The 27,343-nt window shown below is 39.1% G+C and overlaps 2 protein-coding genes and 1 pseudogene across 3 annotated transcripts in view; all 3 read right to left on the reverse strand.

Annotated features, from left to right (window-relative positions):
* Nucleotides 1-4,317, reverse strand: part of LOC131986045 (frizzled-3-like) — a 33,064-nt gene extending 28,747 nt beyond the window's left edge. The window contains exons 1-3 of one of the 2 annotated variants that reach the window (XM_059350882.1): nucleotides 4,238-4,317; nucleotides 2,873-3,230; nucleotides 2,246-2,395 (exon numbers count right to left, since the gene is read on the reverse strand). In XM_059350882.1, the coding sequence (XP_059206865.1) occupies nucleotides 2,246-2,386 (141 nt within the window). In that variant the 5' untranslated portion in view covers nucleotides 2,387-2,395; nucleotides 2,873-3,230; nucleotides 4,238-4,317. Of the gene's footprint in view, nucleotides 1-2,245; nucleotides 3,231-4,237 lie in introns of both variants that reach the window. The other variant, XM_059350881.1, reaches the window with a different exon arrangement.
* Nucleotides 4,318-5,483: 1,166 nt separating this feature from the next.
* LOC131987736 (keratinocyte-associated protein 3) lies at nucleotides 5,484-11,134 on the reverse strand. The gene is made up of 6 exons (XM_059352604.1): nucleotides 11,018-11,134; nucleotides 9,831-10,015; nucleotides 9,219-9,278; nucleotides 8,909-9,103; nucleotides 8,574-8,708; nucleotides 5,484-7,672 (listed from the first exon to the last, which is right to left on the reverse strand). Exons 1-6 carry the CDS (start codon nucleotides 11,028-11,030, stop codon nucleotides 7,601-7,603), a joined length of 660 nt encoding a protein of 219 aa, XP_059208587.1. The 5' UTR covers nucleotides 11,031-11,134; the 3' UTR covers nucleotides 5,484-7,600.
* A 216-nt stretch (nucleotides 11,135-11,350) lies between these two features.
* On the reverse strand, nucleotides 11,351-27,029 carry LOC131989423 (nuclear receptor-binding protein-like; annotated as a pseudogene).
* Nucleotides 27,030-27,343: the final 314 nt, after the last annotated feature.

Below are 27,343 nucleotides of genomic sequence, written 5' to 3' on the forward strand. Positions count from 1 at the left end.
AGGGTTCCCACCAGGACTTCCATGTCTGGTCAAAGCAGACCAGAGCAGGAAAACTAAAAAGGCTCATGTTGCTGCTCTACCATCTTCAGAAAGCTGTCTCTTCCATGACTGGAGGGACTGACGGTGTCAGTTACTTGGCTCCTTCTTCATCTGGGTCAAATCAAGTTCAACAACACATGCTTCTTACAATCTCTGACACAGCGTGTTTTGACATGACACCGGAGAATTAACTTGATTTGAACATTTGCACGGCCTTTAATGTGCCGAGTGAAGCCTATGACTCAAGGACTGTCATCATCCATTCAAAACACACACAAAGCAAATTCTAAATGCATGGCTGTCATTTCGAAATAAAGCTGTTTATCTTAATTCCCCTATTTTCTGAAGGGCCAAAAGCAGCGTTAGACAGCAGTGATCCTGGCAGTCTCCTGCACCGCATATATTAACATGAGAAAATGTTAGAAATCCCATTCTGTGATTAAATATTCAGAGAGTAGCACAGAGCTTTAAGCTTGATGTTTTGGCTGACATTCATCTGGTTTTGACATGGGAAAATATTAACTAAACATTAACCAAAAATAAAAAAATCCCCCAAGATTAAACACACAGCAAGCTCAGCCAACATTAGCCTTGTCCAAATTCATCTGCTTTTAACAAGGGTAATCTAATATGCCAGCTACGAACAGCTGGAGGGGGATTTTATTCAACTCACTGTATTTGCTATCATTCCCTGTTGTTCAAAGTATAAACCCCAGCTTATACATGATAGCCAAAACCTGGATGAAACTATGCCCGTCAGCATGTATAGTGGGACTGACAGATATCTGGATGAATGAAAACAAATAAAAAGATGACATCTATGGGTCTTGACCTGATTTTCCCACTACAACTGGTTGGGTCTTGTCTGCAAAGATCATATCTTTGTATTTATTGTTTGTTTGGAGCAAGTTATCTTCTTTTATTCTTAGGAAATTACTAGGTAGTCCTACAGCAGTTTAGCGCTGTAAAATTCACACACCCAAACATATCCAAATCCCAAATACAGTGCCATGCACAGCCTTTGTTACTAACAAATACTTGCTGCAAACACGTAATTACGGTCTAGTTATTGAGCAACACCTTGCTCTGCGCTCTATCTCCCTCTCCCGGGAGTAACAAAGGAGAAGAAAAGGGAGGTAACATGATATAGATGGATGGTGTGTGTCTACTATTGCACAAGGCAGTGTGTAACATAGCACCTTTTCCTCTATTTTTTACTTAAAACTAACACCCTTACACTGAAACATACTTTTCTGAAAGCATCAATCAGCTAATTGCTTTCTGTTTTAAAACTTCTCCTACTGCTGCTGCTCAGATAACACCTTCTGTCTGTCAGCTACAGCTCACATTTAAGAAAGGTCATGAGTGCCTGAGTGAGTACATAGACATTCATCTATGTCTACCAGGAACAGTAACGTAGTGAGAGGATGGAGCTGTAACATGAGAAGTGTAGATCGACTATCACCTTTTTCTCAACTATTTCACTGCTCGTTAACTCTTTGATATTTCATGCCTGTGTGAAAGCCACCTGATTCAAAGTGTGGCTGCTTTCTGTATCCAATTTGTTCCAATATAGCCAACAGATCATTTGGGGTAATATTTTTAAAAAGCAACCAGTTTCTCTCTCAGATACCATCTGTGTACTATGAGGATAAAGGATATTGGTGATTTGCTGGTTGATAGCTTGTATAGTGTTATGTTTGTAAAAGACGTAAAAAAAAAATAGTCTATGAATTGAATATTATTTACACAGAACTCAGATTACAAGATTAAGTACATGAGACCACAAATTTGTCTAAGGTGAATTAATTTAGGCTTTACTCACAAGAGTGCAACAACTTTTGACCTCAGCAATATGTGTTGAGACATTTGTTCAGGATTTTTTCTTTACAGATATAATCATATAAAAATAAATAAATAAACAAGTGGCATCATAATCTTTTATACAGTAGTGAAGAACCTTTTATCCTTAGCAGGTGCATGACACTACGATATGAATGAGATTGTTGCTTGTGGTCGTTTACATTTTCTGCACATTGTTGCTAAGACAAAGATGTGTGCAGTTGTTGTAGGTGGTGACTTAATGTTTGAGTCCTTGATAATGTTCTATGATTTGGCAGCAGCTGTTTCCCCATGTGCAGTGACACACACACACACACACACACAAAGCATGCACTGGCTGAATGACACACACAAAACAACCTACCTCCATGGCGAGTGCAGCCGTTTGCTGGTCGTAATGATTCAGTAGATTGGGCATAAAGGTGGTGTTGTAAGGCAGATCCTGGCACATTCTCAGTCTGATGGGCTCACAGCTAAACTCACTGTGGCTCTCTATGGCCTCCATATGAATCGACTGGGTGGGTGTTACAATGCAGAAGAGTAAGAAGATAAAGGTGAGGAAAGAAAAACTGACAGAAACTCCTTGTCTGCAGTAGATTGTTGAAGATTTCAAAAACCACTCTTTCAAACAGCATCTTCCAGCAGGTGCTTGTATCTTAATGTTAGACATTTCTCCACTGTGGCTCAGTCTGATGACTTTATCGTCACCCAGACAACCACTAGAATGCACTGAAGACATGCAGAATTGATTTCAAAGTGTCTTAACATTAGAAGCAATTAAGTCCATTTTTAGTGTCAGTGGTGGAGGTAAAAGCAAGTAATCCCCAAGGTGGGTACACTCTGAATATGTACCCTGAATGGCACATGTAGTGGAGTCCCAATTCATCTGTATCCCATGAATGTGGCTGCTTTGTGTGTCAGTCTTCAAAATCACTTGTCATTGTAGTATTTGCCTTTCTTGTAGTGTCTGAGAACATGCTTTTAAACTGACCCTTGGGGATAAATAGGATATCCTTGATCCTTGACGATCCGAATAAAAAACAAACAAACATATGGCTTCTCTCAGCCTACTGGTAATCCCCTGGTCCTTCCTCAAAATGAAAGCATGTTGCTAAGATAACAGATCCATCAGCTGTCCGCTGGAGGTCTCCTCAGGGCTGCTGTATGCCTCTTTCTTCTGTTTGTTTGTGTCTCCTTTTACTGCATTTCGAGCAATGCTTCAAATACACATCTGAGGATGATCCCAAAACATGTAATTATCCTTCAAGTGGAGTTCGTAGATTTGATTTGATCTGGATGACTCAAAACCCTGTCAGTCGCAACACTGGTGTGGATCCATCAAGCAGGTCCTGCAGGTTCAAAACACACAAACGAGAAAGGCCTAATGGTCAAACAAGCAGAGTGGGCTTTCTTTGACTAAAGTTCTACTGTATCTGGTATTGTCTCCAATCAGCCACACCCTTGTCTTTACACAAGTCAGGTTGAAATATCTTGATGAAATCAACACCAGCCCAGTGGGTGATATAGGTAGGCGTTGAAAGACCACGACAGACTGTGGATTGAACCTGCAATGTCAAATTATCTTCGCCTATACTAGTGCTGACAGAGAGGTCATATGCAGTTCATGTTGCAGACTGCTGAAACCAGGTTCAAAGCAAAGCACGACAGCTAGTGCCGGTTTCAAGCTGTTAATGTGAACGTTACACCTGCGGATGATCAGACACTCCTCCGCTCTCGTGTTTGTGTGAGGTTGGCCGGGCAACAGTAGCGTTCCCCTGCGATGTTTCACACTCTGTGTCTTTTACACAGTAAAGTTAAAAAAACAAAAGCCTGGGAAGTATACTATTGAAATAAAAGAGCAAATAGGGGAGTCCTTTTTTCCTTAGTTTTAAATAAAACCTGCGTCAAAATGCTCTCAGTCGACTATTAGACACTAAGGTTAGCTAACTTGAGTGAAATCCAACCCTAACAGCTAGCTAGTGTTAACAGTAAATTTACGTTAAATTGTACTAGACACCCCTGTAAATAGAGCTAATGTTACAGGTAACCCTTTACGTTACCTCTCTTTTGAAGAGAGCCTGGCTTGTTTCATAAGCACAAACCTTCAAAAGGTAAGCTTCAGTGAGGCATCATCGTGGTGTTGAGGCAAAAGCCACACACGGTGACACGCACACGGAGCGTATCAATCTTGGGAGCAGTGTGTTTGTCACCGCAGTGTCTTCAGCCCGACAGCGCGCTGCTTGTGCACATGATTCCTTTAAAGCATTTATAGTCCAAGTCTGTCCGGCTTACGGATAGGAATAACCTTAAATACACAGTTCCTGTCTAACAAACGTCACAAATATAAATGCTTTACCTTGTGTGACGAATAACGAGCGGTTCGGGCGCTCCTCAGCTCCACCGGCTCCGTTCACCGCAGTGCCTTGCTGCTCCACTGTTTGCAGCTGGTTGCCTGCAGCGTGCAGTCGACGCGTCGTGCCCGCGGATTCACCGTGCCCGCGCACAGACGTGCCAAATTGGCCCCACTGGACGCTGCATGCTTACTGTATGTATAATGTCTAACAATGCTGAAAGACGTGTGGACGGCAGAAATCAGGGAACTTTTTATGTACCATTAATTAGCCTACCGTTTGTTGTCTTAACAAGTTGGCAACACAAAAACTTAAAAGCAGGGATGGGCAACTTAAATGCTGGAGGGGGGTATAATTTTTCATTGACACTGCCACAGGGCCACATATAGGACCGTGCACTTCACCAGATATGATGAATGCAATTTTAAATATGTTTACAGTGCAGTAACTTAACATATGTCATGCTCAAACAGTAACAGTATAAATAGGAATATAAAAGGTTTGAAGCAAAAAAAAAACAACACTGTGATTTCTTTTTTTTATTGCAAGAACAGCAGACCAACATTAATTGCAAGAAGTAATTTTGTGCATTTTTACACTGCACTTTTAAGATTTCATGCTCAAATGCATGTAGTTGTACTGAGGGCCACTTCAAGTGAGGGTGCGGGTCATGAGCGGGCCGTATGCGGCCCCTGGGCCTCCAGTTGCCCATCCCTGCTTAAAAGGGTCAGTTCACCCCAAAATCATCAATCAATTCCAAATTTCTTTACAGAAACCTTAACCCCGTTACTCAAGATAATCCACAGCCCTTGTCATGAGCAGTTTCATGTAGGAACTTTTGTACATCTAGCTCCATTATATTTGAGAAAAGGAGGACATCTCTTTGTCCATGATCTATAAATCCACCTTAATTTAATCAAATTGTGTGTTACTCTCCCATTCAAAGGCATATGTGAAGCTTAATATTTTTGTGCTGCTTATTTCCACCTGGGAACTTGAAAGGTGAATTATCATTGTCAAGGTCACATGAAGGCAATTTTCAGGGGATCTAGCCTGGGACCCCATATATACACACACACACGACAGTGGCTGTAGCAGAAGACAGCATACAAAGAATGCATAACAACTGTTAAAGTGAAGGCAAGAGAAACTAACTCACTCCCTTGGGGGCTAGGTGAAGGTGTAGCTAAGATGTGACCTAAAAATATATGACAGACAGGGAAAACTAAAAGTATGAAAATACCTAAAAGGTCTCATTATTAAAAGTCTTTATTAAAAATTATACATGAAATGTACATACTTAGGGTATATAAAAACATAAAGCAAATAATGAAATACATAATAGTACATCACTATTTATACATTTAAAAATAAATCAGGCAATAGATGTCACAAAAGTTCTTTCAAGAACTTAAAATTATTGTTTGGGAACAACAATGCAACAACCAAAAGTTTTGGATTATCCATTTGGCCTGATAAGTGCATTTTAAATCTGTCATAATTTTTAAAGAAATGTAGGTTTTCATGTCAATCATTTTCAAGAAAATAACAAGATCATTTTATCACTGAAAATCTAACTAATAATTAATACCCTTTTGCAAATTACTGATATGCTATATGGTCAGTTATGGAATTAAAATTATATTGTAGACATTTATAAATGGACTGCATGATACCACATTAATTATATTCTTATTTCATAATCATCTTGTGATTTCAAACATAAAGTCCACGAGTTTACAGTGTGACATGAACGTCATACCGACTGAAATGGCCAGACAGATTTGTTGGGATTGTATCAGTCGGATCAGAATGTCAATATTTATCCCTTACAGCCTGAGGATTACTGTTGCGTGCTATGATTCCCTCACACACAATTGAGCACAGCATTAGATTAACCGTTTCAACACTGATCTGATCTTTTCAGTCGTTGAGTTGTGGGGGGTCTGTCCAAGCTGAGGCGGCTGGCCCACATACTGATTAAACCTCTTAATATGACCCCACTTGACACTCAACCACAGTATACTGTTCCTATACAAATGTACACGAAGCCATGTTGCAATCCAGATTACTTTAAATCTGGGGCATCTTTCTGCAAAAACCCTTTCAATATACCCATGACACTGCATTTTAGCAATTGGAACTTTAAGTCATGAGACCTACAGTAAATCTGGGGCCACACTTAAAAAAAATTGATTACAGTTTCTCCATTCTCTTGTCATTTTGACACAATGCAATTGTCTTACAAATAGCATAAGCAACAAAAACAGTAAAAAAAAACCAAAACAGTTAAACATAATTTTTGATTTTATCCCACGGGAGTCTATCAGCCCTTCTTTTCACATAGTTGTTCTAATCCTGTGCTTGGCTGACAAATACTATTGTGATCAGAGGATAATTTTACATAAAAATGAACACAATGTAAAGAAAACCCCCTAAACATATAAAGTGGGATGTGATAAACTAGTCAATGGTTTACCTGCAGCATTAAGCCACAGTGGAACGCTAATGAACATGTCACAAACTGATGTCTTTATATTAATCTTATAATATTAACTTCTTTCGAGAGGTGTAATATAGCATGTCCAATTGAATTTGGAGCCAAATAAAGATAATTTGGTGTTTTATAGCAGACACATCACATATTTACATAAAACATCATAATAGTGGGTATTAAACCTGTATATAGGCAATGCATGTTTGTTGATGCATCTCACATACAACAAAGTGTTTCATAATTAAAAAAAACATTTAGAGCAATAAAAAATGTTTTGCTGTAAAAGAGAGTTAATGAAAAGCTAAAATAAAGCAGCTAAAATAATCTCAAATATTTTTGATAGATATAAAAAAGTATTTTCTTCATAAAAAGAGGTTTCTTCATACTGAAAAACACGACATATTTAGTACTATTGAACCAAAACAGTCATGGATAATGATAAGACTACATCTAAGTTTAGCCTTCACACATGTACGCACACATAAAAAGATCTGCATTTCAATGCGCCAACTGAAACATGCATTGTGTGAGGTTTTTTTGTCACTGTAAATAAATTTTGCATTTATGGTTTCCATCAAGTAAAATTACAACAACACTAATCCATCTGTATTAAGCTCACTGCTTCACACACACAAAATAAACAGTTTGGTTTATAATTGAAAACAAATAGAGCCATTTAGTAACCGATCTGTGAATCACGGTTTGGAGCTTGGTGGATACTGCAAAGCAAGAACCTGTTTTTCAAAAACTGATTTCACTCTTGTTCTGCAGTGAAACTCACCAATATACTGGTCTCAAGACAACAGCATCAATGCCTTTTGGGATTTAGCTGTGTCTACATGGAGTGGTGTCCTCATTGCCTTTTATTTAGTTAGGCATCAGGGTTCAAGCGTGGTCGAATCAGGCGTCGGCTGTGGGGAGCGTCCTCAGCTGCTTCTTCCAACTAGAATAGAGGAAGGATAATGTCTGGGTTATGTGTGTGGGTGAGCAACAGGGTTTGATTGAAACAGGGATCGTACAGCTTGAAGAGTAAAATTTCAAGCCCTCATCAAGCATCTTTAAGGAATCTTAAACAACACATTTTCAGAGTCTTGCAGTCTTTATCTAAATTGCTTATATCAATGCAATTTCAAAAAATAAAGTATAAAGAAATTAATTATACTTGACAGTTTGTTTATTTTACCAGCTGTTATTATTAACTTTGATGCAATGGTTGGATCATGATTATTTAATACTTGCTAATTTCCAGAAAAGGGATCAACAGAGGACTTCTGTAGCTATGAATGATGAGTGAACACAAATAAAATATTTTCCTATATGTTCAAAAACCAAAGGGATCAAATTAAGGAAATGATCAGATTATCCCAAAAGAATATTTATATGAATAACATTTAGGGCTCATGGCTCATTCAGAGTTAGGATCTGGTGTGAGACAAACCAACACTGTGATTGCTTCATTATTAAGCATTAAACATTTTTATAAGTGACTGTCTAGATGAAACACCATATGTTTCAAATTATATATATATATATATCCAGGTTGTAAAATGCTCACTAGTAAGCATATATACACACACATATATTTTTGAATTCAAGCATATTCCTTAAAAACACAATGCTTACTAGTGAGCATCTTACAACCTTTTTGTAGGAACCCTGCTTAAACACCAAATAGGACTAGATGAGTATGGATAAGTTTTGTGTGTGTTTGAATTGGACTCAGTGTGTGTGTGCACATCTGAGTCAGACAGAGATTCAGACAGACGCACACCACAGTTACACCCCTCAAATGTGCCCCCCTCCCCCACCCCCCCCACCCCACACACACACAAAGACACACACACCTGCTCTTTGATGTAGCTGTTCCCACAGGGTGCCAGACCTCTGAGAGCCAATCCAACGATGAAGCACCAAACAGACAGTCCAGCCTCAACGGCTGCCATGATGGCACAAGGGACCCAAATCGCCAAAGTGGTGTCCTGAAAGAGAGGAGGAGATTGGCATAGAGGGGAAAAGTGTGAAATAAACAAAGACTAGGAGGTCCAACATTTCTCCTGTGATGCTTTTATGGAATTTCATGCATAAAAAGTTGCAGTCTGAATTGTCAGACAAAGATCAATTTGGGGCAAAACAGGAAAAGGTGCAAAAGAATTAAGTGAGGTTGAAAATTTAAACTTACATAGATTCGTGTTGTGTCAAACGGGCATCTGGCACTGACAGGTGACCGAGCGTTGATGGGCACTGTGTCATTGCATCCCAGCATTAAACCCTCACCATTGTTGGCAACAGTGAGACTAATGGCCAAGAGGAGCCCAGTGCAGCATGCTGCTGAGAGCAAGGCGTTCAGGAATGATGTAATTATAAGTCCTATTTGCTGGAGACACAGAGAATAAATAATATAAAACAGAAGCAGAAGTGACTCTTGAGCAGACACAGAATGAATGAGTGGAGCGATGATATCAGTAGTTGAAAACAAATTAAATTCTTACCAGTTTTAACGCATGAAGGTTCCTTGACACCACAATTGCAATAATCCCACTGGCAATGCTCTGAAAGATTTAAATGACAAGATGATTGTTTCAGCTTTGGAGCAGAGTTTATTAAATTATGTGCTACAAGTGGTAATCCTGGCCCCAAGGATGTGGGGAGCATTTTTCATTTTTGTGCTGGGCTAAGAAGACTTTAGAGAGATGAGAATGTGAAGCAAGGGTGATATATATATTGTAACTAATTATTGTTCTGTATGTTTTACCTGTAAACTCTAATACTTCATGTAGAGTACATTTTATGGGCTACATTACAAAGTGATATGACATAACCACCATATCATCATCAACAGCTGCCAGTTTATCTAATGCGTCAATTAAATGAAGCCTGCCTTGGAGCAACTAGTAACTGGTTTGAAAAACCAGCTTCCTTATAATAGGCAAGTTGAGTCTTGATTGCTGAGAAAAATACACAACACTATACAGAGCCAACGGTGCAAATCACTTTTCATGGTTGCTGCAGGTGAAAACGTGTGGTTCTGATGCCAAGAGCACAGAAAGGGAATACAGCAGATTTGACATTGAAACAGAGGATGAACGACGTAACTGACTCACCAGCAGGCCAGAGGTGACAGAGATGATGTTGGCTACAGTGTATTCAGTGGAGATATGCTGGCTGGGTTTGGAAATGTGGCGGAGGACATTGCCATGGACAATAGCTCCAAGAATGAAGTTAATATGGCCGACCAGGATCAAAGTTAACCCCTTTTTCATCAGCCTCCTTGGCCCTTTGTCTTTATCTGGAGGACAGAAATCTTTTATGAAAATACCATCTTGAGGGAAATTTTGAAACTGGTTGGATAGAGGGTTTTGTATTTTGGTGTTACCATAGACCCATGATGTACACAATGAAAGAAAAAAAAGATTTGCTCAATAAAGAAGGGTTTTAAAAAGTGCAATGATGATATATGGACCGCTAGTACTTTTTTCTACAAGCCCTAAACATCAAGAAACTTGCAGAATGCTGAATGACTTCTTTCTGCCTTTGTTACAAAAGGATTTCTTATGTTCATAAATATATTTATGTGCCTACTATTGCAAGCATATATCGTTACTGTAAATTTTTATCAACAATATCAAAATGCCTTTATTTTGTGTGGGAAATATATATTATTATACTTGTGAATATGTACGCATATACAAAAATAAGTTATGACTTGCATGTGAAAAGTAGGTTACATCTCACAAACATTAAACATTACAAATCATACACTTGCAACAAAGAATTGGTCTTAAAATTCATGAATTATCTTTTCAAGTCATATTTTACACCCCCTGACAGTACCAGGGATATAACTGGATTCAATTTCTAATAAAAACAAAATATGAACAGTGGGTCTTTGATCCTATTGTTGTAAAGTTGACCGCTCAGAGGTAGACATGTATTTGCATAGAAAGGCTCCACTCACACTCACTGTGGATGACTCTTTGTGTAGCTACTGAGTCACAAAGATGGGAGCAGTGAGTGCATACGTGCGTACTTTTGAAACGTTTAAACTGACCTTTATCGGTCGTTGGTCTCTTTGACTGTTGACAGCTCGTTTACTCCAGCAAACCAGAGTAATTGTTACACAAGCACTAACACGGTACATCTGCCCATGCCAAGTTTTAAAACCGTATCATCCTTCCGCAGGCCTGTGGTCAGTTACACCCGGAGGGAAAACTAGCGTCGGGCATTTTTTTTTTACCGAAAGCGAGGACATTTCCAATTACATTCTACATTACACGGTAGAAGTACTCACCAAACATGCACATCTCTACGCTGTTCCGTTCTCTCTCTTTTGATAAATTAAAGACCCTGATTTTCGAGCAACTGTTCAACACAGAGGCAGAAACTCCGACGTCCTCTGTCCACTTCCTGTATGACGTCAGTAAACTCACCTGTGAATTAATTAATAATTACCTGTAGCTGCTGGACGCTGAGGGGCGCAACAGCCATTCAGGTTTTCTCTAAGCATCTTTGTTGCATTATTCTCACTAACACTTCCAGTCACAAAAAAGAAGAAAAAATTTAAATTAAAACACACACAAACGCCAAAAAGTCAGTAAACTTTTATTATGAACCTGCTAAAAATAACAAAGTGAAGCATTTATTTCAAGCAGTCATACACGTCTCAGGAAAGACACACTTTACTGACACTCATGTCAAATACAAAATAGAAGAATAGGCTATACAAATTTAACCAAAAGCTCATATCCTTGACTGACAGGCTAAAGCTGCCCACCCTGTATGATTATTTAATAACCAGTTTCAACACCACCAATAATTTGGGTGGAAAGATACACGCACGCACGCACACACACACACACACACACACACACACACACACACACACACACACACACACACACACACACACACACACACACACACACACACACACACACACACACACACACACACACACACACACACACACACACACACACACACACACACACACACACACACACACAGAGTGTATAAAGCTGCTCTGGTGATCACATTGGTTGTTCTTAACCACTTCACATTCTCCTAGCTGACTTTAAAACACATCTTTGGAAGATACAATCTTAGCAGTTCACAAATACACATACAAACAGAGAGGGAAATAAAGTAAACATTGCATTAAGACTGACTACACAAAAAATGAGTAGAATAGTAGCCTGGATAGTTTTTTAAAAGACATTTCAGATATATATGAGTGGAGATCATTGGATTAATGATCTCTCTGGTGACTCATTTAACATTAAAACTCGTCCACCAGCAACAGAGGAAAGCTCTGACTGCAAGCTCATACAGTAGTCTTCAATTAATCTGGTAATGTCATAATAAGACACTTAAAATACAATTTCAATAAATGCCAGAAAAAAAGTTTTTGTATGGAATAGTATTGTAAATTCATACTCCTTTTCCATCCATACTGAGAATATTTTCTTCTTGTTTAAGATCCTGAATTGTATGAGCTTTGAGACACAGCAGTACCACCAGGCCACAAAGAGTTCTGAGCCAAAATGTTTAAAAAAAGGCCACAGGCATCTCCCTAAACTCCATACAAGTCTAAACAAGACATGTATGATGGGAAATGCTCTTTTCAAGTTAAGGAGACTCTGCACTCTGTAAAGGATAATGTCACCCTCCAGGTTCTAGTTCAAATCAAATGGTGATTTAATGGCAACAGCAATAGAATCAAGAGAAGCTGTGTAATGGCTCAGACTCCCGAAAATGTGGACTCTGTGTGAAATCACAGTAAACAAAGGGGAAATAAGTAAAGTAAAACGGATGCTATACAGTGTATGTAATATAAATAAAACATGATCGATGTTTCAGGAAAAGTCCTCTTTCTACAGCATATGGCAACAGAGTTCAGAACACAAGTCTCACATGAATGAATTTTACAGGCAGAGTAGCATGTGTGAACCCAATGAGCAGCAACTGGTAAAACAATGAACCTAATAATAAAAAGAGAGAAGAGGACTTGAAGGTATGTGCGAAGGGCCAGCATAAGGCAAACAGTAGAGCCGTATATAAAAACAAACACACAAACGGAAATTCAGTAACACTGAGTTCACAGTACCTCAAAGTAACCAAGTAACCAGAGAGCATTGGCATGACGCCTGCCCAAAATGTGATATGGAGTGCTGCATATTGCATTCCGTAAGTTACAAAAAACTAAAATTATCATGGGTAAATGTTTTTATGTTCGTATGAGGCAAAAAAAGGAGCCAAATGAGAAGAGGGGCTATGTGAATGAGGATCCAGAAAGAATGGCTTGGATTATATTTTCAAATTTCTTTGGTTCTTCGCTTAGCTAGTTTGCTTGTGGTCAAAAGGAGTGGATCCGATCAATAAAGTGTATAAGTACCACAGTAGCGAGAGGTGAGCAGAAGGTCGGAATCAGCCATGATGATTTTAGACCATCTCTACAATCTTCCTCATGTAAATACCTCACACTAAAATACAAGAGTGACTTGATAAAAAGTGGCGTTAAAGGTAAATCTGTAAGTAAACTAGCTAGCACTGTTGTGATTAAGTGTCTGTTGCAGCATTAATGAGGTTTCCGCTTTAATTAAACAGCCAATTTAAAAACAGTTCACTCCAAAAATAAGAATTTATAAAGAATTTTTTTTCTCTTACCTGTAATGCTGTTCATCAGTCTAGATTGTTTTGGTGTGAGTTGCTGAGTGTTTGGAGAAATCAGTTGTAGAGATGTCTGCCTTCTCTCATTTAAAGTGGAACTACATGTCACTTGGTATGTGGTGGTTGAAGTGCCCAAAAATACAGCAATATCTCTTTCCAGAAATCATAAACCAGTTACTCTGGGTAATCCATAGTCCCCTCGTCCATAAGTGTGAATAATTTGGCAGAAAGAAAAGTTCCTACACTTAACTACTCACAGAAAGGTACGTGGATTATCTTGAGTTTTTACCTCATTGGGCACCACAAGAGAAGTGCCATAGAGTTTCATTATTTTTTCATAGAAGGCAGACAACTCTGACACTCAGCAAATCACACCAAAACAATCTAGAGAGATAAACAGCATTACAGGTAAGATTTAATTTGGGGGTGAACTGTCCCTTTAATAGCTGACACATTCAAAATAATCCCACACACATATATGTAGGTTTTGACTTTTACGATAAAAATGTGAAATCAGTCAAGGTGGCTTCTTTGGAGTCACCTGGACTCTAAAATTGGCTTTATGTTAAAGGTTTTCTGTGCTGTTAATCCCTGATACAGAGGAAAATCCCACCATTTTGGTCAAATTACCACATAAGGCTTAATAAAAAAGACAAAAAACACTACATTTAGTAACCATGTTGAGTAACCAAAAGGAAATGTAACAGAGAAAGAGCAAGTACTTCAGAGGACAGTAACATAGTCGAGGAGACCGTTGCTATTGGATAGCTTGGCTGAATGATTCCTCTAGTAGAGAGGCTATTTTGTTTTGGTCCACCTGTAAAGAGAACACAATATTTCAACAAACCAGGGCATAACAGATAACAGATACACCAGTCAGTATGATAGTAGAGATATATGGCCCGTCATTTCAGCTAAGACACACACAGACGACTATACATGAGCTGTTACAACACATATGAGGCAGAAAACTGATCCATCATATCCATGAAATCCATTAAGAGTAAGTCATTAAGACAAAAGCCTACATATACTCTCGCCCACAGAGAGATGAAGTTAATATATAACATGAACGTGGGTAGGTGAGTGGACACAAGAGCACATATGTATTCTGCATAAGGCTCTTACAGAAAAAGGTGATTGCGTGTTGGAGATAGAAGAGTCAGGGATCACCTCGCTTTTTGAAATAAATGGAATTTTCACAGTTTGGGACGAAAATAGCAGGTTCACCTAGTCTCACCCACACACATTTGCCTGCAGCTCTGCACACACAAACACGCTTTCTTTAAAACACTCACCTCACTGATTAAGCCCAGCTGCACCAACTCTTCAGCCAACTCTTGAACATTCTCATCTGAAACACACACCAGAACAGTCAATAACAGTAACTCATAGGCATGTAGCATCACCTTCATCATAATCATCATCACTCCTCCCTATTTCTCTAGAACACGCACACACAGACACACACACAGACACACACACACACACAGACACACACACACACACACACACACACACACACACACACAGACAGACACACACACACACACACACACACACCTAAAAAGGTCAGGCTTAGGGTAAATACCAGATTCAGAAAATATGATCCAGATGCTGCTTTTAAATCCATATCCCACAGTCAAACATAAAGTGTCATCAAACAGTAACCTGTGCTGTTGCTCTTTCAATCTCTGAGCCCATTTTGTTCCCGTAGACATCCGGCAATGTTTGACTTAAGCGTTATCCAATAGAGTTAAAAAGAAAAAAAGAGTCTAGAAAGGGACTCATCTGGTAGGAAAATTAAGAAGCCAACATGTTTCAACCAGCGTGGTCTTCATTGGGCTGTGATCTGTTAAAACACGTTAGCCTTTAAATGGTCCTCTTAAAGTTTGCAATAAAAGACATAACAATTTAATGGAAAATCATAAAGTCCTTGTCCTTTCCTCACTTTTAGAGTTCCCAGAACTTTGTTTCTGAGCTGATATATATAGATTTACTTTTTTCCAATGAGCCCTGTATTTGCTCCAAAATCCTAACTCTGTTAACACTGTTTAACCTAAAAATCAGCAGTAAATTTCAGGTAAGACGTCTTTTGAGACTCAATATTTAACAATATAAAGGAACAAATCTATCTCAGAAAGGCAAAGAATAATATTTCTACACCAGCAGTAGTGTCAATAATCCATGTTACAATGCAGCTGCACAACCTTTTGTTATGTAAAATAACTCATGCTCTGACTGTGCTGTTCCTCTCACTGTTTACATTATAGGACAGTGTAAGGACTCACTACCTTTGGTGAAAGTATAATGCAGGTTGAAGGAAAGTTAGTATACTGAAAGACTAATCTACAAGTGAATTACATTGGGCATCAACAGAAGTCTAAACAAAATTTTATTTGACTAAAGCTTTTGGAAAATACATTCAGCTCAGACATTTTTATATAACTGATTCTGATTTAACTTTAACTTTCTCTTGAAAACTTTAAGCTACACCTTTATAATGTTATCTTCCTTACGATCCCTGACCTGATTTTTTCAAACTTGTGCTTTTTTATAACACTGCCCAAATTGTGAAGTTCCTTGCTTGTGCCCAGTGAGCAGAGGAGTTGTCATGGTCTACCGATTTTTAATAACCTTGCTATCAATTAATAACTATATAAGGAATGTGGCTTGGACAAGATAAACAAGTGGGGGACATAAAGTCAGCAACCAACAACTTAAGAAAAGAAAAACCCTGGCAGCGCACAACTAAGCCTATATGATAATGGAATTGATATATGAGCTGAGAGAGAGTCTGACTTGTTTGTTTGCATCTTAATTTTGAAAAAGCAGTTTTAGTTGTGAACAGGGCAGTAGGGTGTAGGAGAGTCACACAAAAGGCCTGGGGGTGAAATTTAAGTGGCTGAGTTAGCTAGTGATCTTGGACTTTGGCGTGTTGATAAGGAAAGCTTTGAAGAAAATCCCCTGATATCAGCAGGAGGGACTGTTTACAAAGAGGACAAGGTGTGTCTGTGATGTGAAGTTACAGTGTGTGTGCCAGTGGTATTAAGGTGTGAGTGTGCAGGAGAGGAGATATGATGTGAGAAACAGTGGGAGAGAGAAAGAGCAAAGTCAAGTGAATGTGTGTGACTGAGAGACAGGGAGATGAAAGCCTGGGAAGAGATGGTCAGATATTGACATAGGAGGTGACAGCTGTCAGCTGCAGCCTTTCACAGGCCCAGCATTCCCCACACGCCTGCAACATTATACATGCCTACCATACCTGTGTGTGTGTGCATGTGCACATTGGATCATACTGCCTACGTTATTCTGACTTTTACAAGAGTTGTGTGGCTTAATATATGCATTCCTTTGGTTTCTAGTCTGCCAGACAGAATTGAAGAAAATCCTCAATTTCAAATAAACAAATTCCCAAAAGTATGTAAAACTTTCAGAATTTATCAAGGAGAATCATGGTTGAATCAGTGATTTAAACATTCATACCTGGTTGTTTTTATAGGCCACTATGGGTATTAAAAAAACTATTCCAGAATGTAATAATATTAAATAATACATTTGTCCAAAATACCGTTGCAGGGTTTTCATGACACATAAGCGACAGTTAGTCTCCCTGCTTAAAATAGTCTTGCATACTGTATATTGTGACGCCATCCGAGTTTAAAACTCTCTCTGGAATCTCACTCTCACTTTCCTACATGCCTCAGTGCACATATGCAGAGGTGCTATATATTAAAACTCTGTGTGTGGTAAAACCTGAGAGTACAGATGACTTATAAGCTATGGAGCTATTCATACAGACATGAATTTATCATTTATCAACACCTCAACTCAAATGTAATTCTACCATTAACCCTAAACCCAAGCTGTAAACCTGAACTGTCCCAATGGAGAAAGAATTACAACACTCCATAAAAAGGTGGCAAAGGCAAAACACATGTAAACACATGTATCAACACGTGTCATTCCCTGCCCAATCCCATAAAGAAATTTCTGTATGCTTTCTGGTATCGATACTTTACAAAACATGTAGAAGCGCATGTATGGACACAGACACACACACACACACACACACACACACACACACAGACACACACGCGCGCCTGGATGAATGGCCTCTAATCCTCTTACCTTCACCTAATCTCACCTACACATGACACGCCTTCCAACAATATCAAATGATCGTCTAATTGCAGGAGCCACTGTAATATTGACTGGTTGGAAATGTCAAAGGTTGTTTCTTGTTATTGAAAAATATTCTCCCTTATTTTGTCTTAGCACCCAATAGCGTGCAGAAATCAAACCTCCCAGCTCACTTTTGCTGTTATGCAACTGTGAACTCTATTGAAATTCAGCATTGAGAAAGCTGGGTGGAAATTTTAGGACATAAGCACACAGAAAACAGACTTAGTGACTGTATGTTGAAGCTCACAGAGTGATTAAATGTCAGTGTGTGACAGAAGAGGTTGTCTTACGAGGTAACATGTCACAGCTTAGATGTCTATTCAATTTATCCTCCAGTTTCAGCAGTAATGTTAGCTAAAAGAATAGAGAGAAAACAACAGACACAATTATTATTATTATTATGAATATTATTATACTGACTATATATGACTAGGTACAATGGTTGGAATAACATGTTGTTGGCCAACCAGGGAAGCCTATATTTGACATTTTGAAATTAAACAATAAAAGGATCAACCTTATAAATACTATTGCAGAGACTTACATGATACTTTGCTCCCTCCTCGACAGATTCAACATTACACTGCATATTTATGACCTGCAGTAGAAGTACAGAAACATAAATATTAATGATTGTCAACTAGTGTTGAGATTTCAGAACAAAAAATAAGAAATGTTAGCATCAGGATGATTATTTGTAACTATTGTGTTTGTATCTTCCTTTTGTAACATGCAGTCTAATCTGTTGTACGCACCCGCCGTGTCTCGAGCTCTGCAGGTTCAGGGGTGGGGGATTTGACCAGGGGGACGACAATGGGAGATTTAATAGTCTCCTGGTGAGGCTGCTGAGGACAAGGCAGCCCAAACGCTGTCATTGGATAAATACCGTTCCTGATGCAGGGAAGGAAAAAGTCAATTCAGTTCATTGTCTATGATTGCATATTACACAAAGAGGTCCCAAATTTGACAGGTGATAAATGAAGAGATTAGCAGAACACTTGCTTTAGCACATAGTTAAACCACAAAATCTGTAAAAAGTCCAGGATTTTAAGAAAGTATTTTACCATATTTAATTGAAATATTTTAACAATAATCAAAGTCACAATAGTCAGATGGGCCCATACTGCCCCCCTGTGGCTGGCATGTGTTTAGATTTGGGGTGAGCTTTCTTAGACTCATTCTGCTCCCTGCTTTGGTTCTTACCTCACATCCTCCAGGAATTTATCAAGCTCCAAGGCAGGAAACTGTGAAAGCCTACAGAAGAAAGAAATACAAGTAGATAATACAGTTGTAGGTCTTTGCATCACAGATATTTAAAATAATTTAATGTCTCCCACAAACTCAGGAAATTATATTCGACTAACGACAAACAAAGTATGCAGTACAAATAATAATAATGATTTTATATGGTGTTACTATTTTCACTTGTCTTCATAATATTGATAAACATATCTATTTGTACTGAACATGTGTACTTAGAATGCAAGAACAACATCAATGCTGTTGCTATTAAAACAAATACCTCTTATACTAGTTATTATTTGTGCTGTATCTTGCTGACTGACACTACATTATGGATAGCAGTTTCTGGCCCTTACTTGAGCTGAACATCCTCTTTCTTCTCAGCGATGACAAGGTTTGGGTCCAGGTTCTTAGTAATCTCTTCCAGGGCATTCTCAGGAATCATGTCTAGACAATTATAAACAATTAGGAACTCATTAGAGGATGTTGGATGTTAAGATACATCCCTTTAACTTTATATACCTGCTTTTCATTCAGTCAGTTTTCATTTGTGGTGTCTGATGATTTGTGAGAGGCAGGAACCTACTACTTGGTGCCATCAACGACCCCTTTTATATGACACGCAATCATCTGATCCATTTTTAATACAGAAAATTGTGATTGGTAACGAAATGAGGTCAGCAGCATCCATTCCAGCTCAGAAAGCTCACAAGCTTTAACTCTACCTCGAGTCACTTACAGGTCAGTCTTTTTTATAACCATTTTATAATAAAAGCAAAATCAAAATAACTAAATCTGCCATTCTGTGTCTTATGCATGTGTGTGTTAAAGACTCACGGTGATGGCTGACAATACAATGTGCAGCCAGAAGTTTTAGCAGCGGTACTTCGAACAGAGCTTGGTTAAACAGCAGCTCTCGGGCTGTAGGTCTTGTACAGGGATCACATTCAAGGCACTTTTGGATTAACTCCTACAAAAACAAACATCTGGGTCACACACTTGTGGACATATGTCTTGTATACACAAATGGGATATTCAAATTATCACTAAGACACATTGATACACACAAAAAGCTTAATCTGGAAGGATCTTTCAGGTCACTCATGGACATGCAAACACATTCCCCACTCTCTGTATCTCACCCTCTGCAGTGGGTCCTCCAGTAACAGTATAGCATTGTTGATGGCCTCCTGAGAAACGAAAGACGACTCTCCATTCCCCTGGATTTCCAAGAGCGCCATCTGCAACACACACATTGACATATTGCTTTTTTCGGAAGACCTAAGGCCATTCAATCATGTATCATGGGTCCCACCTCACCTCTAAGGCACATATGCCAAATGAGTAGATATCTACAGCCGTGGTGACATCATCAACAGCTACGATGAGAGAAGGAATAATGAACCAAAAAACAAAACAGAATTATCTGTTTTGTAAGTCAGGAAACCCACAGCAGGAGTAACAACAGAAATAACTACAAAGAACAATTTGGTCATGTCTACCTCCATATTCTGGGGCAAAGAAGTGCATGTTCTTCTGTTCCTCATGACACGTCTTCACGTGGTTATTGATGGTGTCTGGGGCAACTGCCGAGACGGAGAACGGTGAGAGAAGTGAGAAGCAGGAATATATAGACCCAAGAAGCAGAGACAAAACAAAAAGCATGTGATGGAAGGAGGAACAAGAGGCAGGGATAAAAAAAAGAAGGAATATTTATTACTTTTAAATTGTCTAATATCCTTATCCCAAAAGAAGTCGTGAGGTTGTCTAGAACATAAACAAAACCCAATACGATAATCCTTTGTGACATATGTTCAATTGAACGTAGACAGCAAATTTCATGTTCAAATTAAAACTTTTATGTATAAATCTTGTAAATACACACTGAATTCCGGCTCTGATGCATTTTGTTTACGTTTCACAGAGCATCCCATCTCTTTTGGTAATCCAGGTTATAAATTATAGTGCAGGATGTTGAGAATTTGGTGGCTGCCCTTCAGCAGATATGTAGTACAAAAGATGGAACAAACAAGTGAGTCATTGCAGTACACACACTGTTGTTTTCTTAACCACAGTACACACCAACCTTGCCCACATCTTATATAATGTTCAGGGGTTATTTTAGTACAAGAGAAAGGGGATTATTGGGGGATTTTATTTGTACATAAAACACTGGTACTGTGTAATACTGGAAATTCAGTCTTTAAACCCATAATTCAGTATCATTTGACAACCACATCAAACAGCACTCCAGCTCCACTACTAAACCCTCTAGGATGAAACCTTCAAACTTTATACCTGATCCGATCTTGATGAGCCCGTTGTGTTGTATAAAGACGGTGTCGCAGGTCAGGTTGCCATGGATGATGGGAGGGTCACATGAGTGCAGATAACTATAGAACAGAAAAAAACATTTTCATGAGAAAGGGACTGGGTTGTTTTCCATGTGAATGCATTTTTGTGTGACTGACCATACTGATTTTTACGTAATGTCTGAAAAGCTGAAACCAACCTGAGAGCAGACAGGATCTGTGTGCACCACCTCTTCCAAGCCTGTAGGACCATACACCTCATCAGAGAGCTTACTCGCTGGATTCCAATCGTGTGCAACTATGACTTGATTTAACTTTGCTCAAAATTTGTACACAGTATATTTGCAAATTGTTTCTTTTAACAGCCAGATGCCAATTAATGTATGATTCAAATTATTGATCCTCACTTTGGAAAGCCAAACTTATCCATGCTGTGATAATTAACTTTTCACAGAATGTCATATACAGTACGACCCTCAACTACCATTATTCTATTAGGATAAATAAGTTATTACCTTTTCATTCATGGTTTTGTGATTCTTCTTTGTCTTCTTTAGAAACTGCTTCAAGCTTCCTGATGACATATATTCAGTAATGAAAATCACCTGCATGAGAGGAAGAAATTAGGGGAAGCATTGTGGGTAGACGTCAGTCAAATATAGATTTTACCTTTAAAGTCGGACAATAGATTCCATAAAAATTATATATTGCCAATTTTAAGTCTACCAAATACTATTTTCTGAGGTCTGAGACTCACCCGGGCCCGGTTCTCCTTGGTGTCAGCCCAGTACTTGTGAAATTTGACGATATTTGCATGTTCCAAATGGATCAGGTTATCAAATACCGCTTTCACTTTCTCCTAAACACACATGAAAAACAAAATAAAATGTGGTACAACATTAATGTCAATAAATGTTGCTGTTTCATTGACATTTTGCCTGATTGTAATAATTCTGACAAAACATGCAATTATTAGGTATGAAATATGAGAGAAATGATGTGGCACTAGTAAAATGAACACAGATTATCATATTAACAAATATAAGACAAAAAAAGGTTAGAAAAGTTTTTTCCTTTGACATAACTTGGTACTAATTGTACATGATACATATTGTAAAGAAGTCCATTAGATCACTGACTGCACAAAATGTATGATCCTTAAAATATGTCAAGGCAGATTAGGTTTAATTGGTGACTCTAAATTGTCCGTAGGAGTGAATGACGGCACAAATGGTTGTCCCTCTCTATGCCCTGCAATAGTCTGGAGACCAGTCCAGGGTGTACCTCTTGCCCAATGTCAGCTGGGATTGGTTCCAGCCCCCTGCGACCTGAGTTTGGGTAAGCGGTTAAGGATAATAGATGGATTGTTCTTTAGAGTCACATCTGCAAGAAACCTCCTCAAATTCACTGGTATTGAATGACTTTTCTGTACTGCAGACAAAGAGCCATGTCATTCTCATCAGTATAACTTGTTTGGTTTCATAATTTTACATCCTGAATTTGTGCATGATGCTGGGGCACAAAAAGATTTGTGAAAATGAGACAGTGTTCTTTTCCCTTTTTATTACATTTTAAGGTGAAATGCCCAGCACACCTTAGCGAGTGGGTTAATTTGTTTTATTCCCGTATTGTTGCACCAGGCCTCACCTCCAGCAGTTTGAAGTTCTTCCTCTCTGAGATCATGACTTCATTCCAAACTACCTCTACCCCTTCTTCTGTGTCCATGGCCAAGTATGCAGCATCTATTCCTGGGACATTACGCTGATTCACCTATGAAGGAAGTGAACAGAAAACCGCTTATGAGAAAATATGTTCTGATAGTGTAACAATCATTTATGACAAATACAGTTCACAAAAGGATAAACAGAAAGACTTGACATCACTGCTATTCTCCTCCTCCTCCTTCAGCTGATGTGAAGAAGGAGGAGTGCTAACCACACCTTCTGCATATTTTTTAGATGTCTTGTTTGTAAGTTTTACTTGTTATCAGTTACTTCTTGAATGTGAACATGGAGGAGCAATCCCTTTTGCCCATACTAAAATCCATTAACAGGATAACACACTGATTTGCTTGAGTGCTGTGTTGCCTTGAGAATACTCATCATGACTTATAGTGTCTCTGGTGAACAACATGAAAAGGTGTGGGATATTGAGGGTTGCAAAGGGGTGGAAAATGTCAAAATTTCCTGAAACTTTCCATGCAAAGTTAAGCTGGGGAATTTTGGAAATATTAAAAATAAACACAAATACAGACAGACAGACAGACAGATTTAAGCATTGCAATTTTGCAACCCTAATGTTGACTGAAACAAACATCATTACATTTTGACTCAGTATCTTGATACTCATAAATACATAAACATCAACTCCAAATTATAACAAAGTGATATGGTCTGTGAGACCAAACATTGGAAACTCAAATGATTGCCCAACAGGTTGATCATTTTATGCTGAAAAAGTTCTATGGGGTAGAGTATAACCATAACTTTTACTTTTGTGTAATTTAAATGTAATGCAGTGTTTGACAGTAGGAAAATGATCTAGCATCCACATCTGTGTTTTCAAAACTTCTCCTGGGGGTGTTCCATCAACACAGCTAAACTTACCAGGGCTTGGTTAGAATTAACACCAACTTTCACTTGAGGCTAATGCCGTTCCACTAATGCAGCTTAGCGTGTCTAGTTAACGCTAACTCATGCGTGAGCACGGAGTATATAAGCAGCCCATGTCAATCGATCGTGGAACAGCCAATAAGATGTCACAAAAAGTGGTGAAAAGCAGCGCTGAAGGAGCTTTATGAAGAACATCAAGTGACGATCACAAAAACAGACAATACTGCTGCCATTAACAGAGCCAGGGAGATGGCATGGCAAAAAAATGCAGACTGATTATAAATAATGAGAAAATCCATCCTACTTATTATGTTATTTGCAGTTGTAAATAAATGAACATTTAGATCACTAGATACAGTAAGACTGTATAACTGATAATAACAGATGTATATTCACAGTGATGGTGTAGGCTAACTTGGGAGAACTTACAGAACTACAATTAATTTACTGTTAATTGGCCTAACTGGGTGGAGTAACCCTGCCCTATATTGATTATTCTGTTACATCTCAAAAGGAGAAATCTGAACAGCCAAAAAAGGACTCGGCTGCAAGGGAAAACATAATAATGTTTCGGATGTATCTTCATTTTACAGATTGTGTATAACCATGCACCTTGCTGCAGGACACAGCTAGAACAACGACTGCAGCAGGCGATGATGAAATTGAAAAAATTAAATAAAAATTGACAACTACATTGTTAGCTACTCTTTGACACGTTTCTTTCACAGGATGTCGGCTTGATCTACAAGTGTCATATGCTTATGGTAACTGAAAACAAAAAACTTGATATGGAGACAAAAAGCAAAAAAAGTAATAAATTAAGTTGGAGATAAAGAAACCAGAGAATGATGCAAGTATACATTTTACCACAGCAGAAGACCATGGTTTCAAATGGATTTAATGTGTTTTTTTGTCCTAAGAGCTAGAACAAAATTACTGAATAAAGCACAACTAAAAAACTTTTGCACACTTTTCTTAAATTTTACATGTTTCAAATAAAAGGGTTCACTCCGAAACAGAAGTTGCATGAATTAAAAAAAAGGTTGACTGGAATAGGTGTGTAAATTCATGCCTCGTCACATTGTGAGAGAAAAGGGTCTAAACCACAGACTGTATTAATAAAAAAACTAAGTCTAAACCTGAACGGAACTGTCTTTTGGGATTTTGTTTACACCCGTTGGGAATTATTTGACACCAGAGCTAAAGTAAGCTCTTCAGTTAGTCTGCCACGGAGCAGGCTAGTTCAGTGGTATAAGTTACCATGGTTACTGAGTGGGGAGTCACATACACCACCTTATGGAACGGATCTCTCACTTAAATTAGCGACTCTTCAGCTTTGATGGAACACCCCCCCTCAGTAACACTCAGTAACACTTGTCCTGCATGTCTAAGATTTCTCCCTGCTCCAACACAGCTGATTCATTATGAACTGTTATTCTGGCGTGTATCATGGACAGGAATCTGAATATAGGGATCTGATAAAAGCCTTCAGTGACTGGAGTCACAAGAACTATCTCCTACTGAACACCTCAAAGACTAAGGAAATGATCAGAGATTTCCGCAGGTTCAAGCCCCCCCCTTCAGCCAGTGAATACCTGTGGGGTGGACATTGAGGTGGTGCCAAGTTATATTTACAAAAAGGGGCTTTTTCTTAAGGAAGCTAAGAGCTCTTGACATCTGTAGTAAGATTCTGCAGATGTTTTATCAGTCTGTGGTGATAGTGTGTTGTTTTATGCTGCAGTCTGCTGGGGAGGCAGCATCAGACACAGAGATGCAAGGCGGTTGGACAGACTGGTCTAAAGAGCTGGTTCTGTGGTTGGAGCCAGGTTGGACACACTGGAGGAGGTGGTGGAGAGATGCACTGTCAAGATGTTCGAGGCCATCCTGAAATACCCGGATCATCCGCTACACAAAACCTTTATGGACCAAAAAAACAGCAGTGGACGGCTCCTCTCTCTCCTTTGCAGGGCGGAGAGATACAAAAGACCCTTCGCTCCTACAGCCATCAGGCTGTCTCATTCTTCCAGAGTTACCAGACTAACCGCATTTCCTCTCATGAATAAATAAAGTAATTTTGATTTGATTTGAATCAGCGGTTGAAGCAGGACTTAAACATGCAGGACACGTGGTACTCCATTGGCGGATTGGGAAACTCTGATCTCAACCACAATATCAGTGCATCCATAAACCCAGCCTGTTGATCTACATGACTCTGTTATACATACTCATAGCTCAGAGGTCACTTTGAATTTTAAATAATGCAGAGAAATGTGATGGATCTCACAGTAACTTTAAATGATGCTTTAAACAGATAAATACTGTGCCCATCATTCTCACTTGATAGCATCAAAGCAGAGCTTCCTAGCCTCCCTTACCTCCTCTCTGCGTTTCTGCCAGCGGCCACAGGGACTCTCCTCCAGGATCTCTGATTCATCTTCACTTTCATCCTCATCCTCTGTTGCTGTGGTGGCAGCAGTCTGTATGGAGGTCACAGACGAAGACACAGATGCACCACCTTCTACCTGTTGAATATTACTGGACACGCTTTGTCCTGCTGTGATCTCTGGCTTGTTTCCCTCTGTACCTGGAGTTTCTATCCCCTGTGACTCTGACATCATGACGCAACTTGTCTGCCTGCAGGCTTTCCTTCCGTTGGATCCTGTTCCTGGGCTACAACAATTGATATGGAGCCTCTTGCAAGCGTTCTCCTCTCTCTATTTAAGCTGGTCACACATCCATTTCTTCTTTGGCCTGGCTTTCAACAAGATAGTGCTCAAGGAGGGAGGGCTGTGTAAAAATGACACGTGTTAGGTTTGTAATATTTGGCAGTAATGTTACAAGTATCATCTTAGTCATACTTTCCCACCTAGCTTAATTACCAACTGAGAGATAAACGTATGTCGCATGCTTCACTGGTAGCTTGGAGCCAGACGAAGAGAAACACTAGTGATAGAGGACACTAAAACACCAGAGACTCAAAGTAACTAGGTACTGTAGCTACTTTAGCTGTTCAAGCCTCTGTGTAATGTTCAACGTTAGCTTAGAGAAGTTCAGCCACTCAGTCCTCTGCTAACTTTCCTCCGGCTAACAAGCTAATACAAGGTAAATAAACAAACATAAGGTTAAGTAGCAATATATTAAAATCTTACCGTGGAAAAGAAATGCCACCAAAAAGAAGCTGTGGGTTACATACTGATGAGAAAGCAGAATAAAAGAGATGCTTTTAGGCAAAAATGCTAGCTAGCTCGTCATAAAAATATGTTGTTGGGTTTCAAGTCCCTTTCTCTTAGCAGAGGTGGGAGGGGCGGGGCAGCAGTTGGGGAGCGCTTGTTTGCGCGCAGAAAACGCAGAGGTGTAAAGTTACTACCAGGACCGGTTCTAGGCAGGCGTATATGAGGGGGCAGTCAGAAATGTGAAGGAGGCATCATTTGTACACATCATGCTCCAGAACTTTTTTCCTGTGCTTATAGTAACGATGCTTTCTTCATTGGTCTATGTGTCCAACCCCAACCTGGGGAAGTGGGTTGCACTTTGTCAGGCCTCTACCTTCAGACCTGTCAAACGTGGGTGTCCCACCCAAGGCCGCTTTAATGCACG

The sequence above is a fragment of the Centropristis striata genome, chromosome 2, assembly GCF_030273125.1.
Source record: "Centropristis striata isolate RG_2023a ecotype Rhode Island chromosome 2, C.striata_1.0, whole genome shotgun sequence".
NCBI lineage: Eukaryota > Metazoa > Chordata > Actinopteri > Perciformes > Serranidae > Centropristis > Centropristis striata.

Coding starts and splice junctions, on each gene's coding strand:
- LOC131987736 (XM_059352604.1), bottom strand. Junction 9,104..9,218: donor ACCTTCATGCGTTAAAACTG/GTAAGAATTTAA, acceptor CTGTGTCTCCAG/CAAATAGGACTTATAATTAC. Junction 8,709..8,908: donor TTGACACAACACGAATCTAT/GTAAGTTTAAAT, acceptor CCTCTCTTTCAG/GACACCACTTTGGCGATTTG.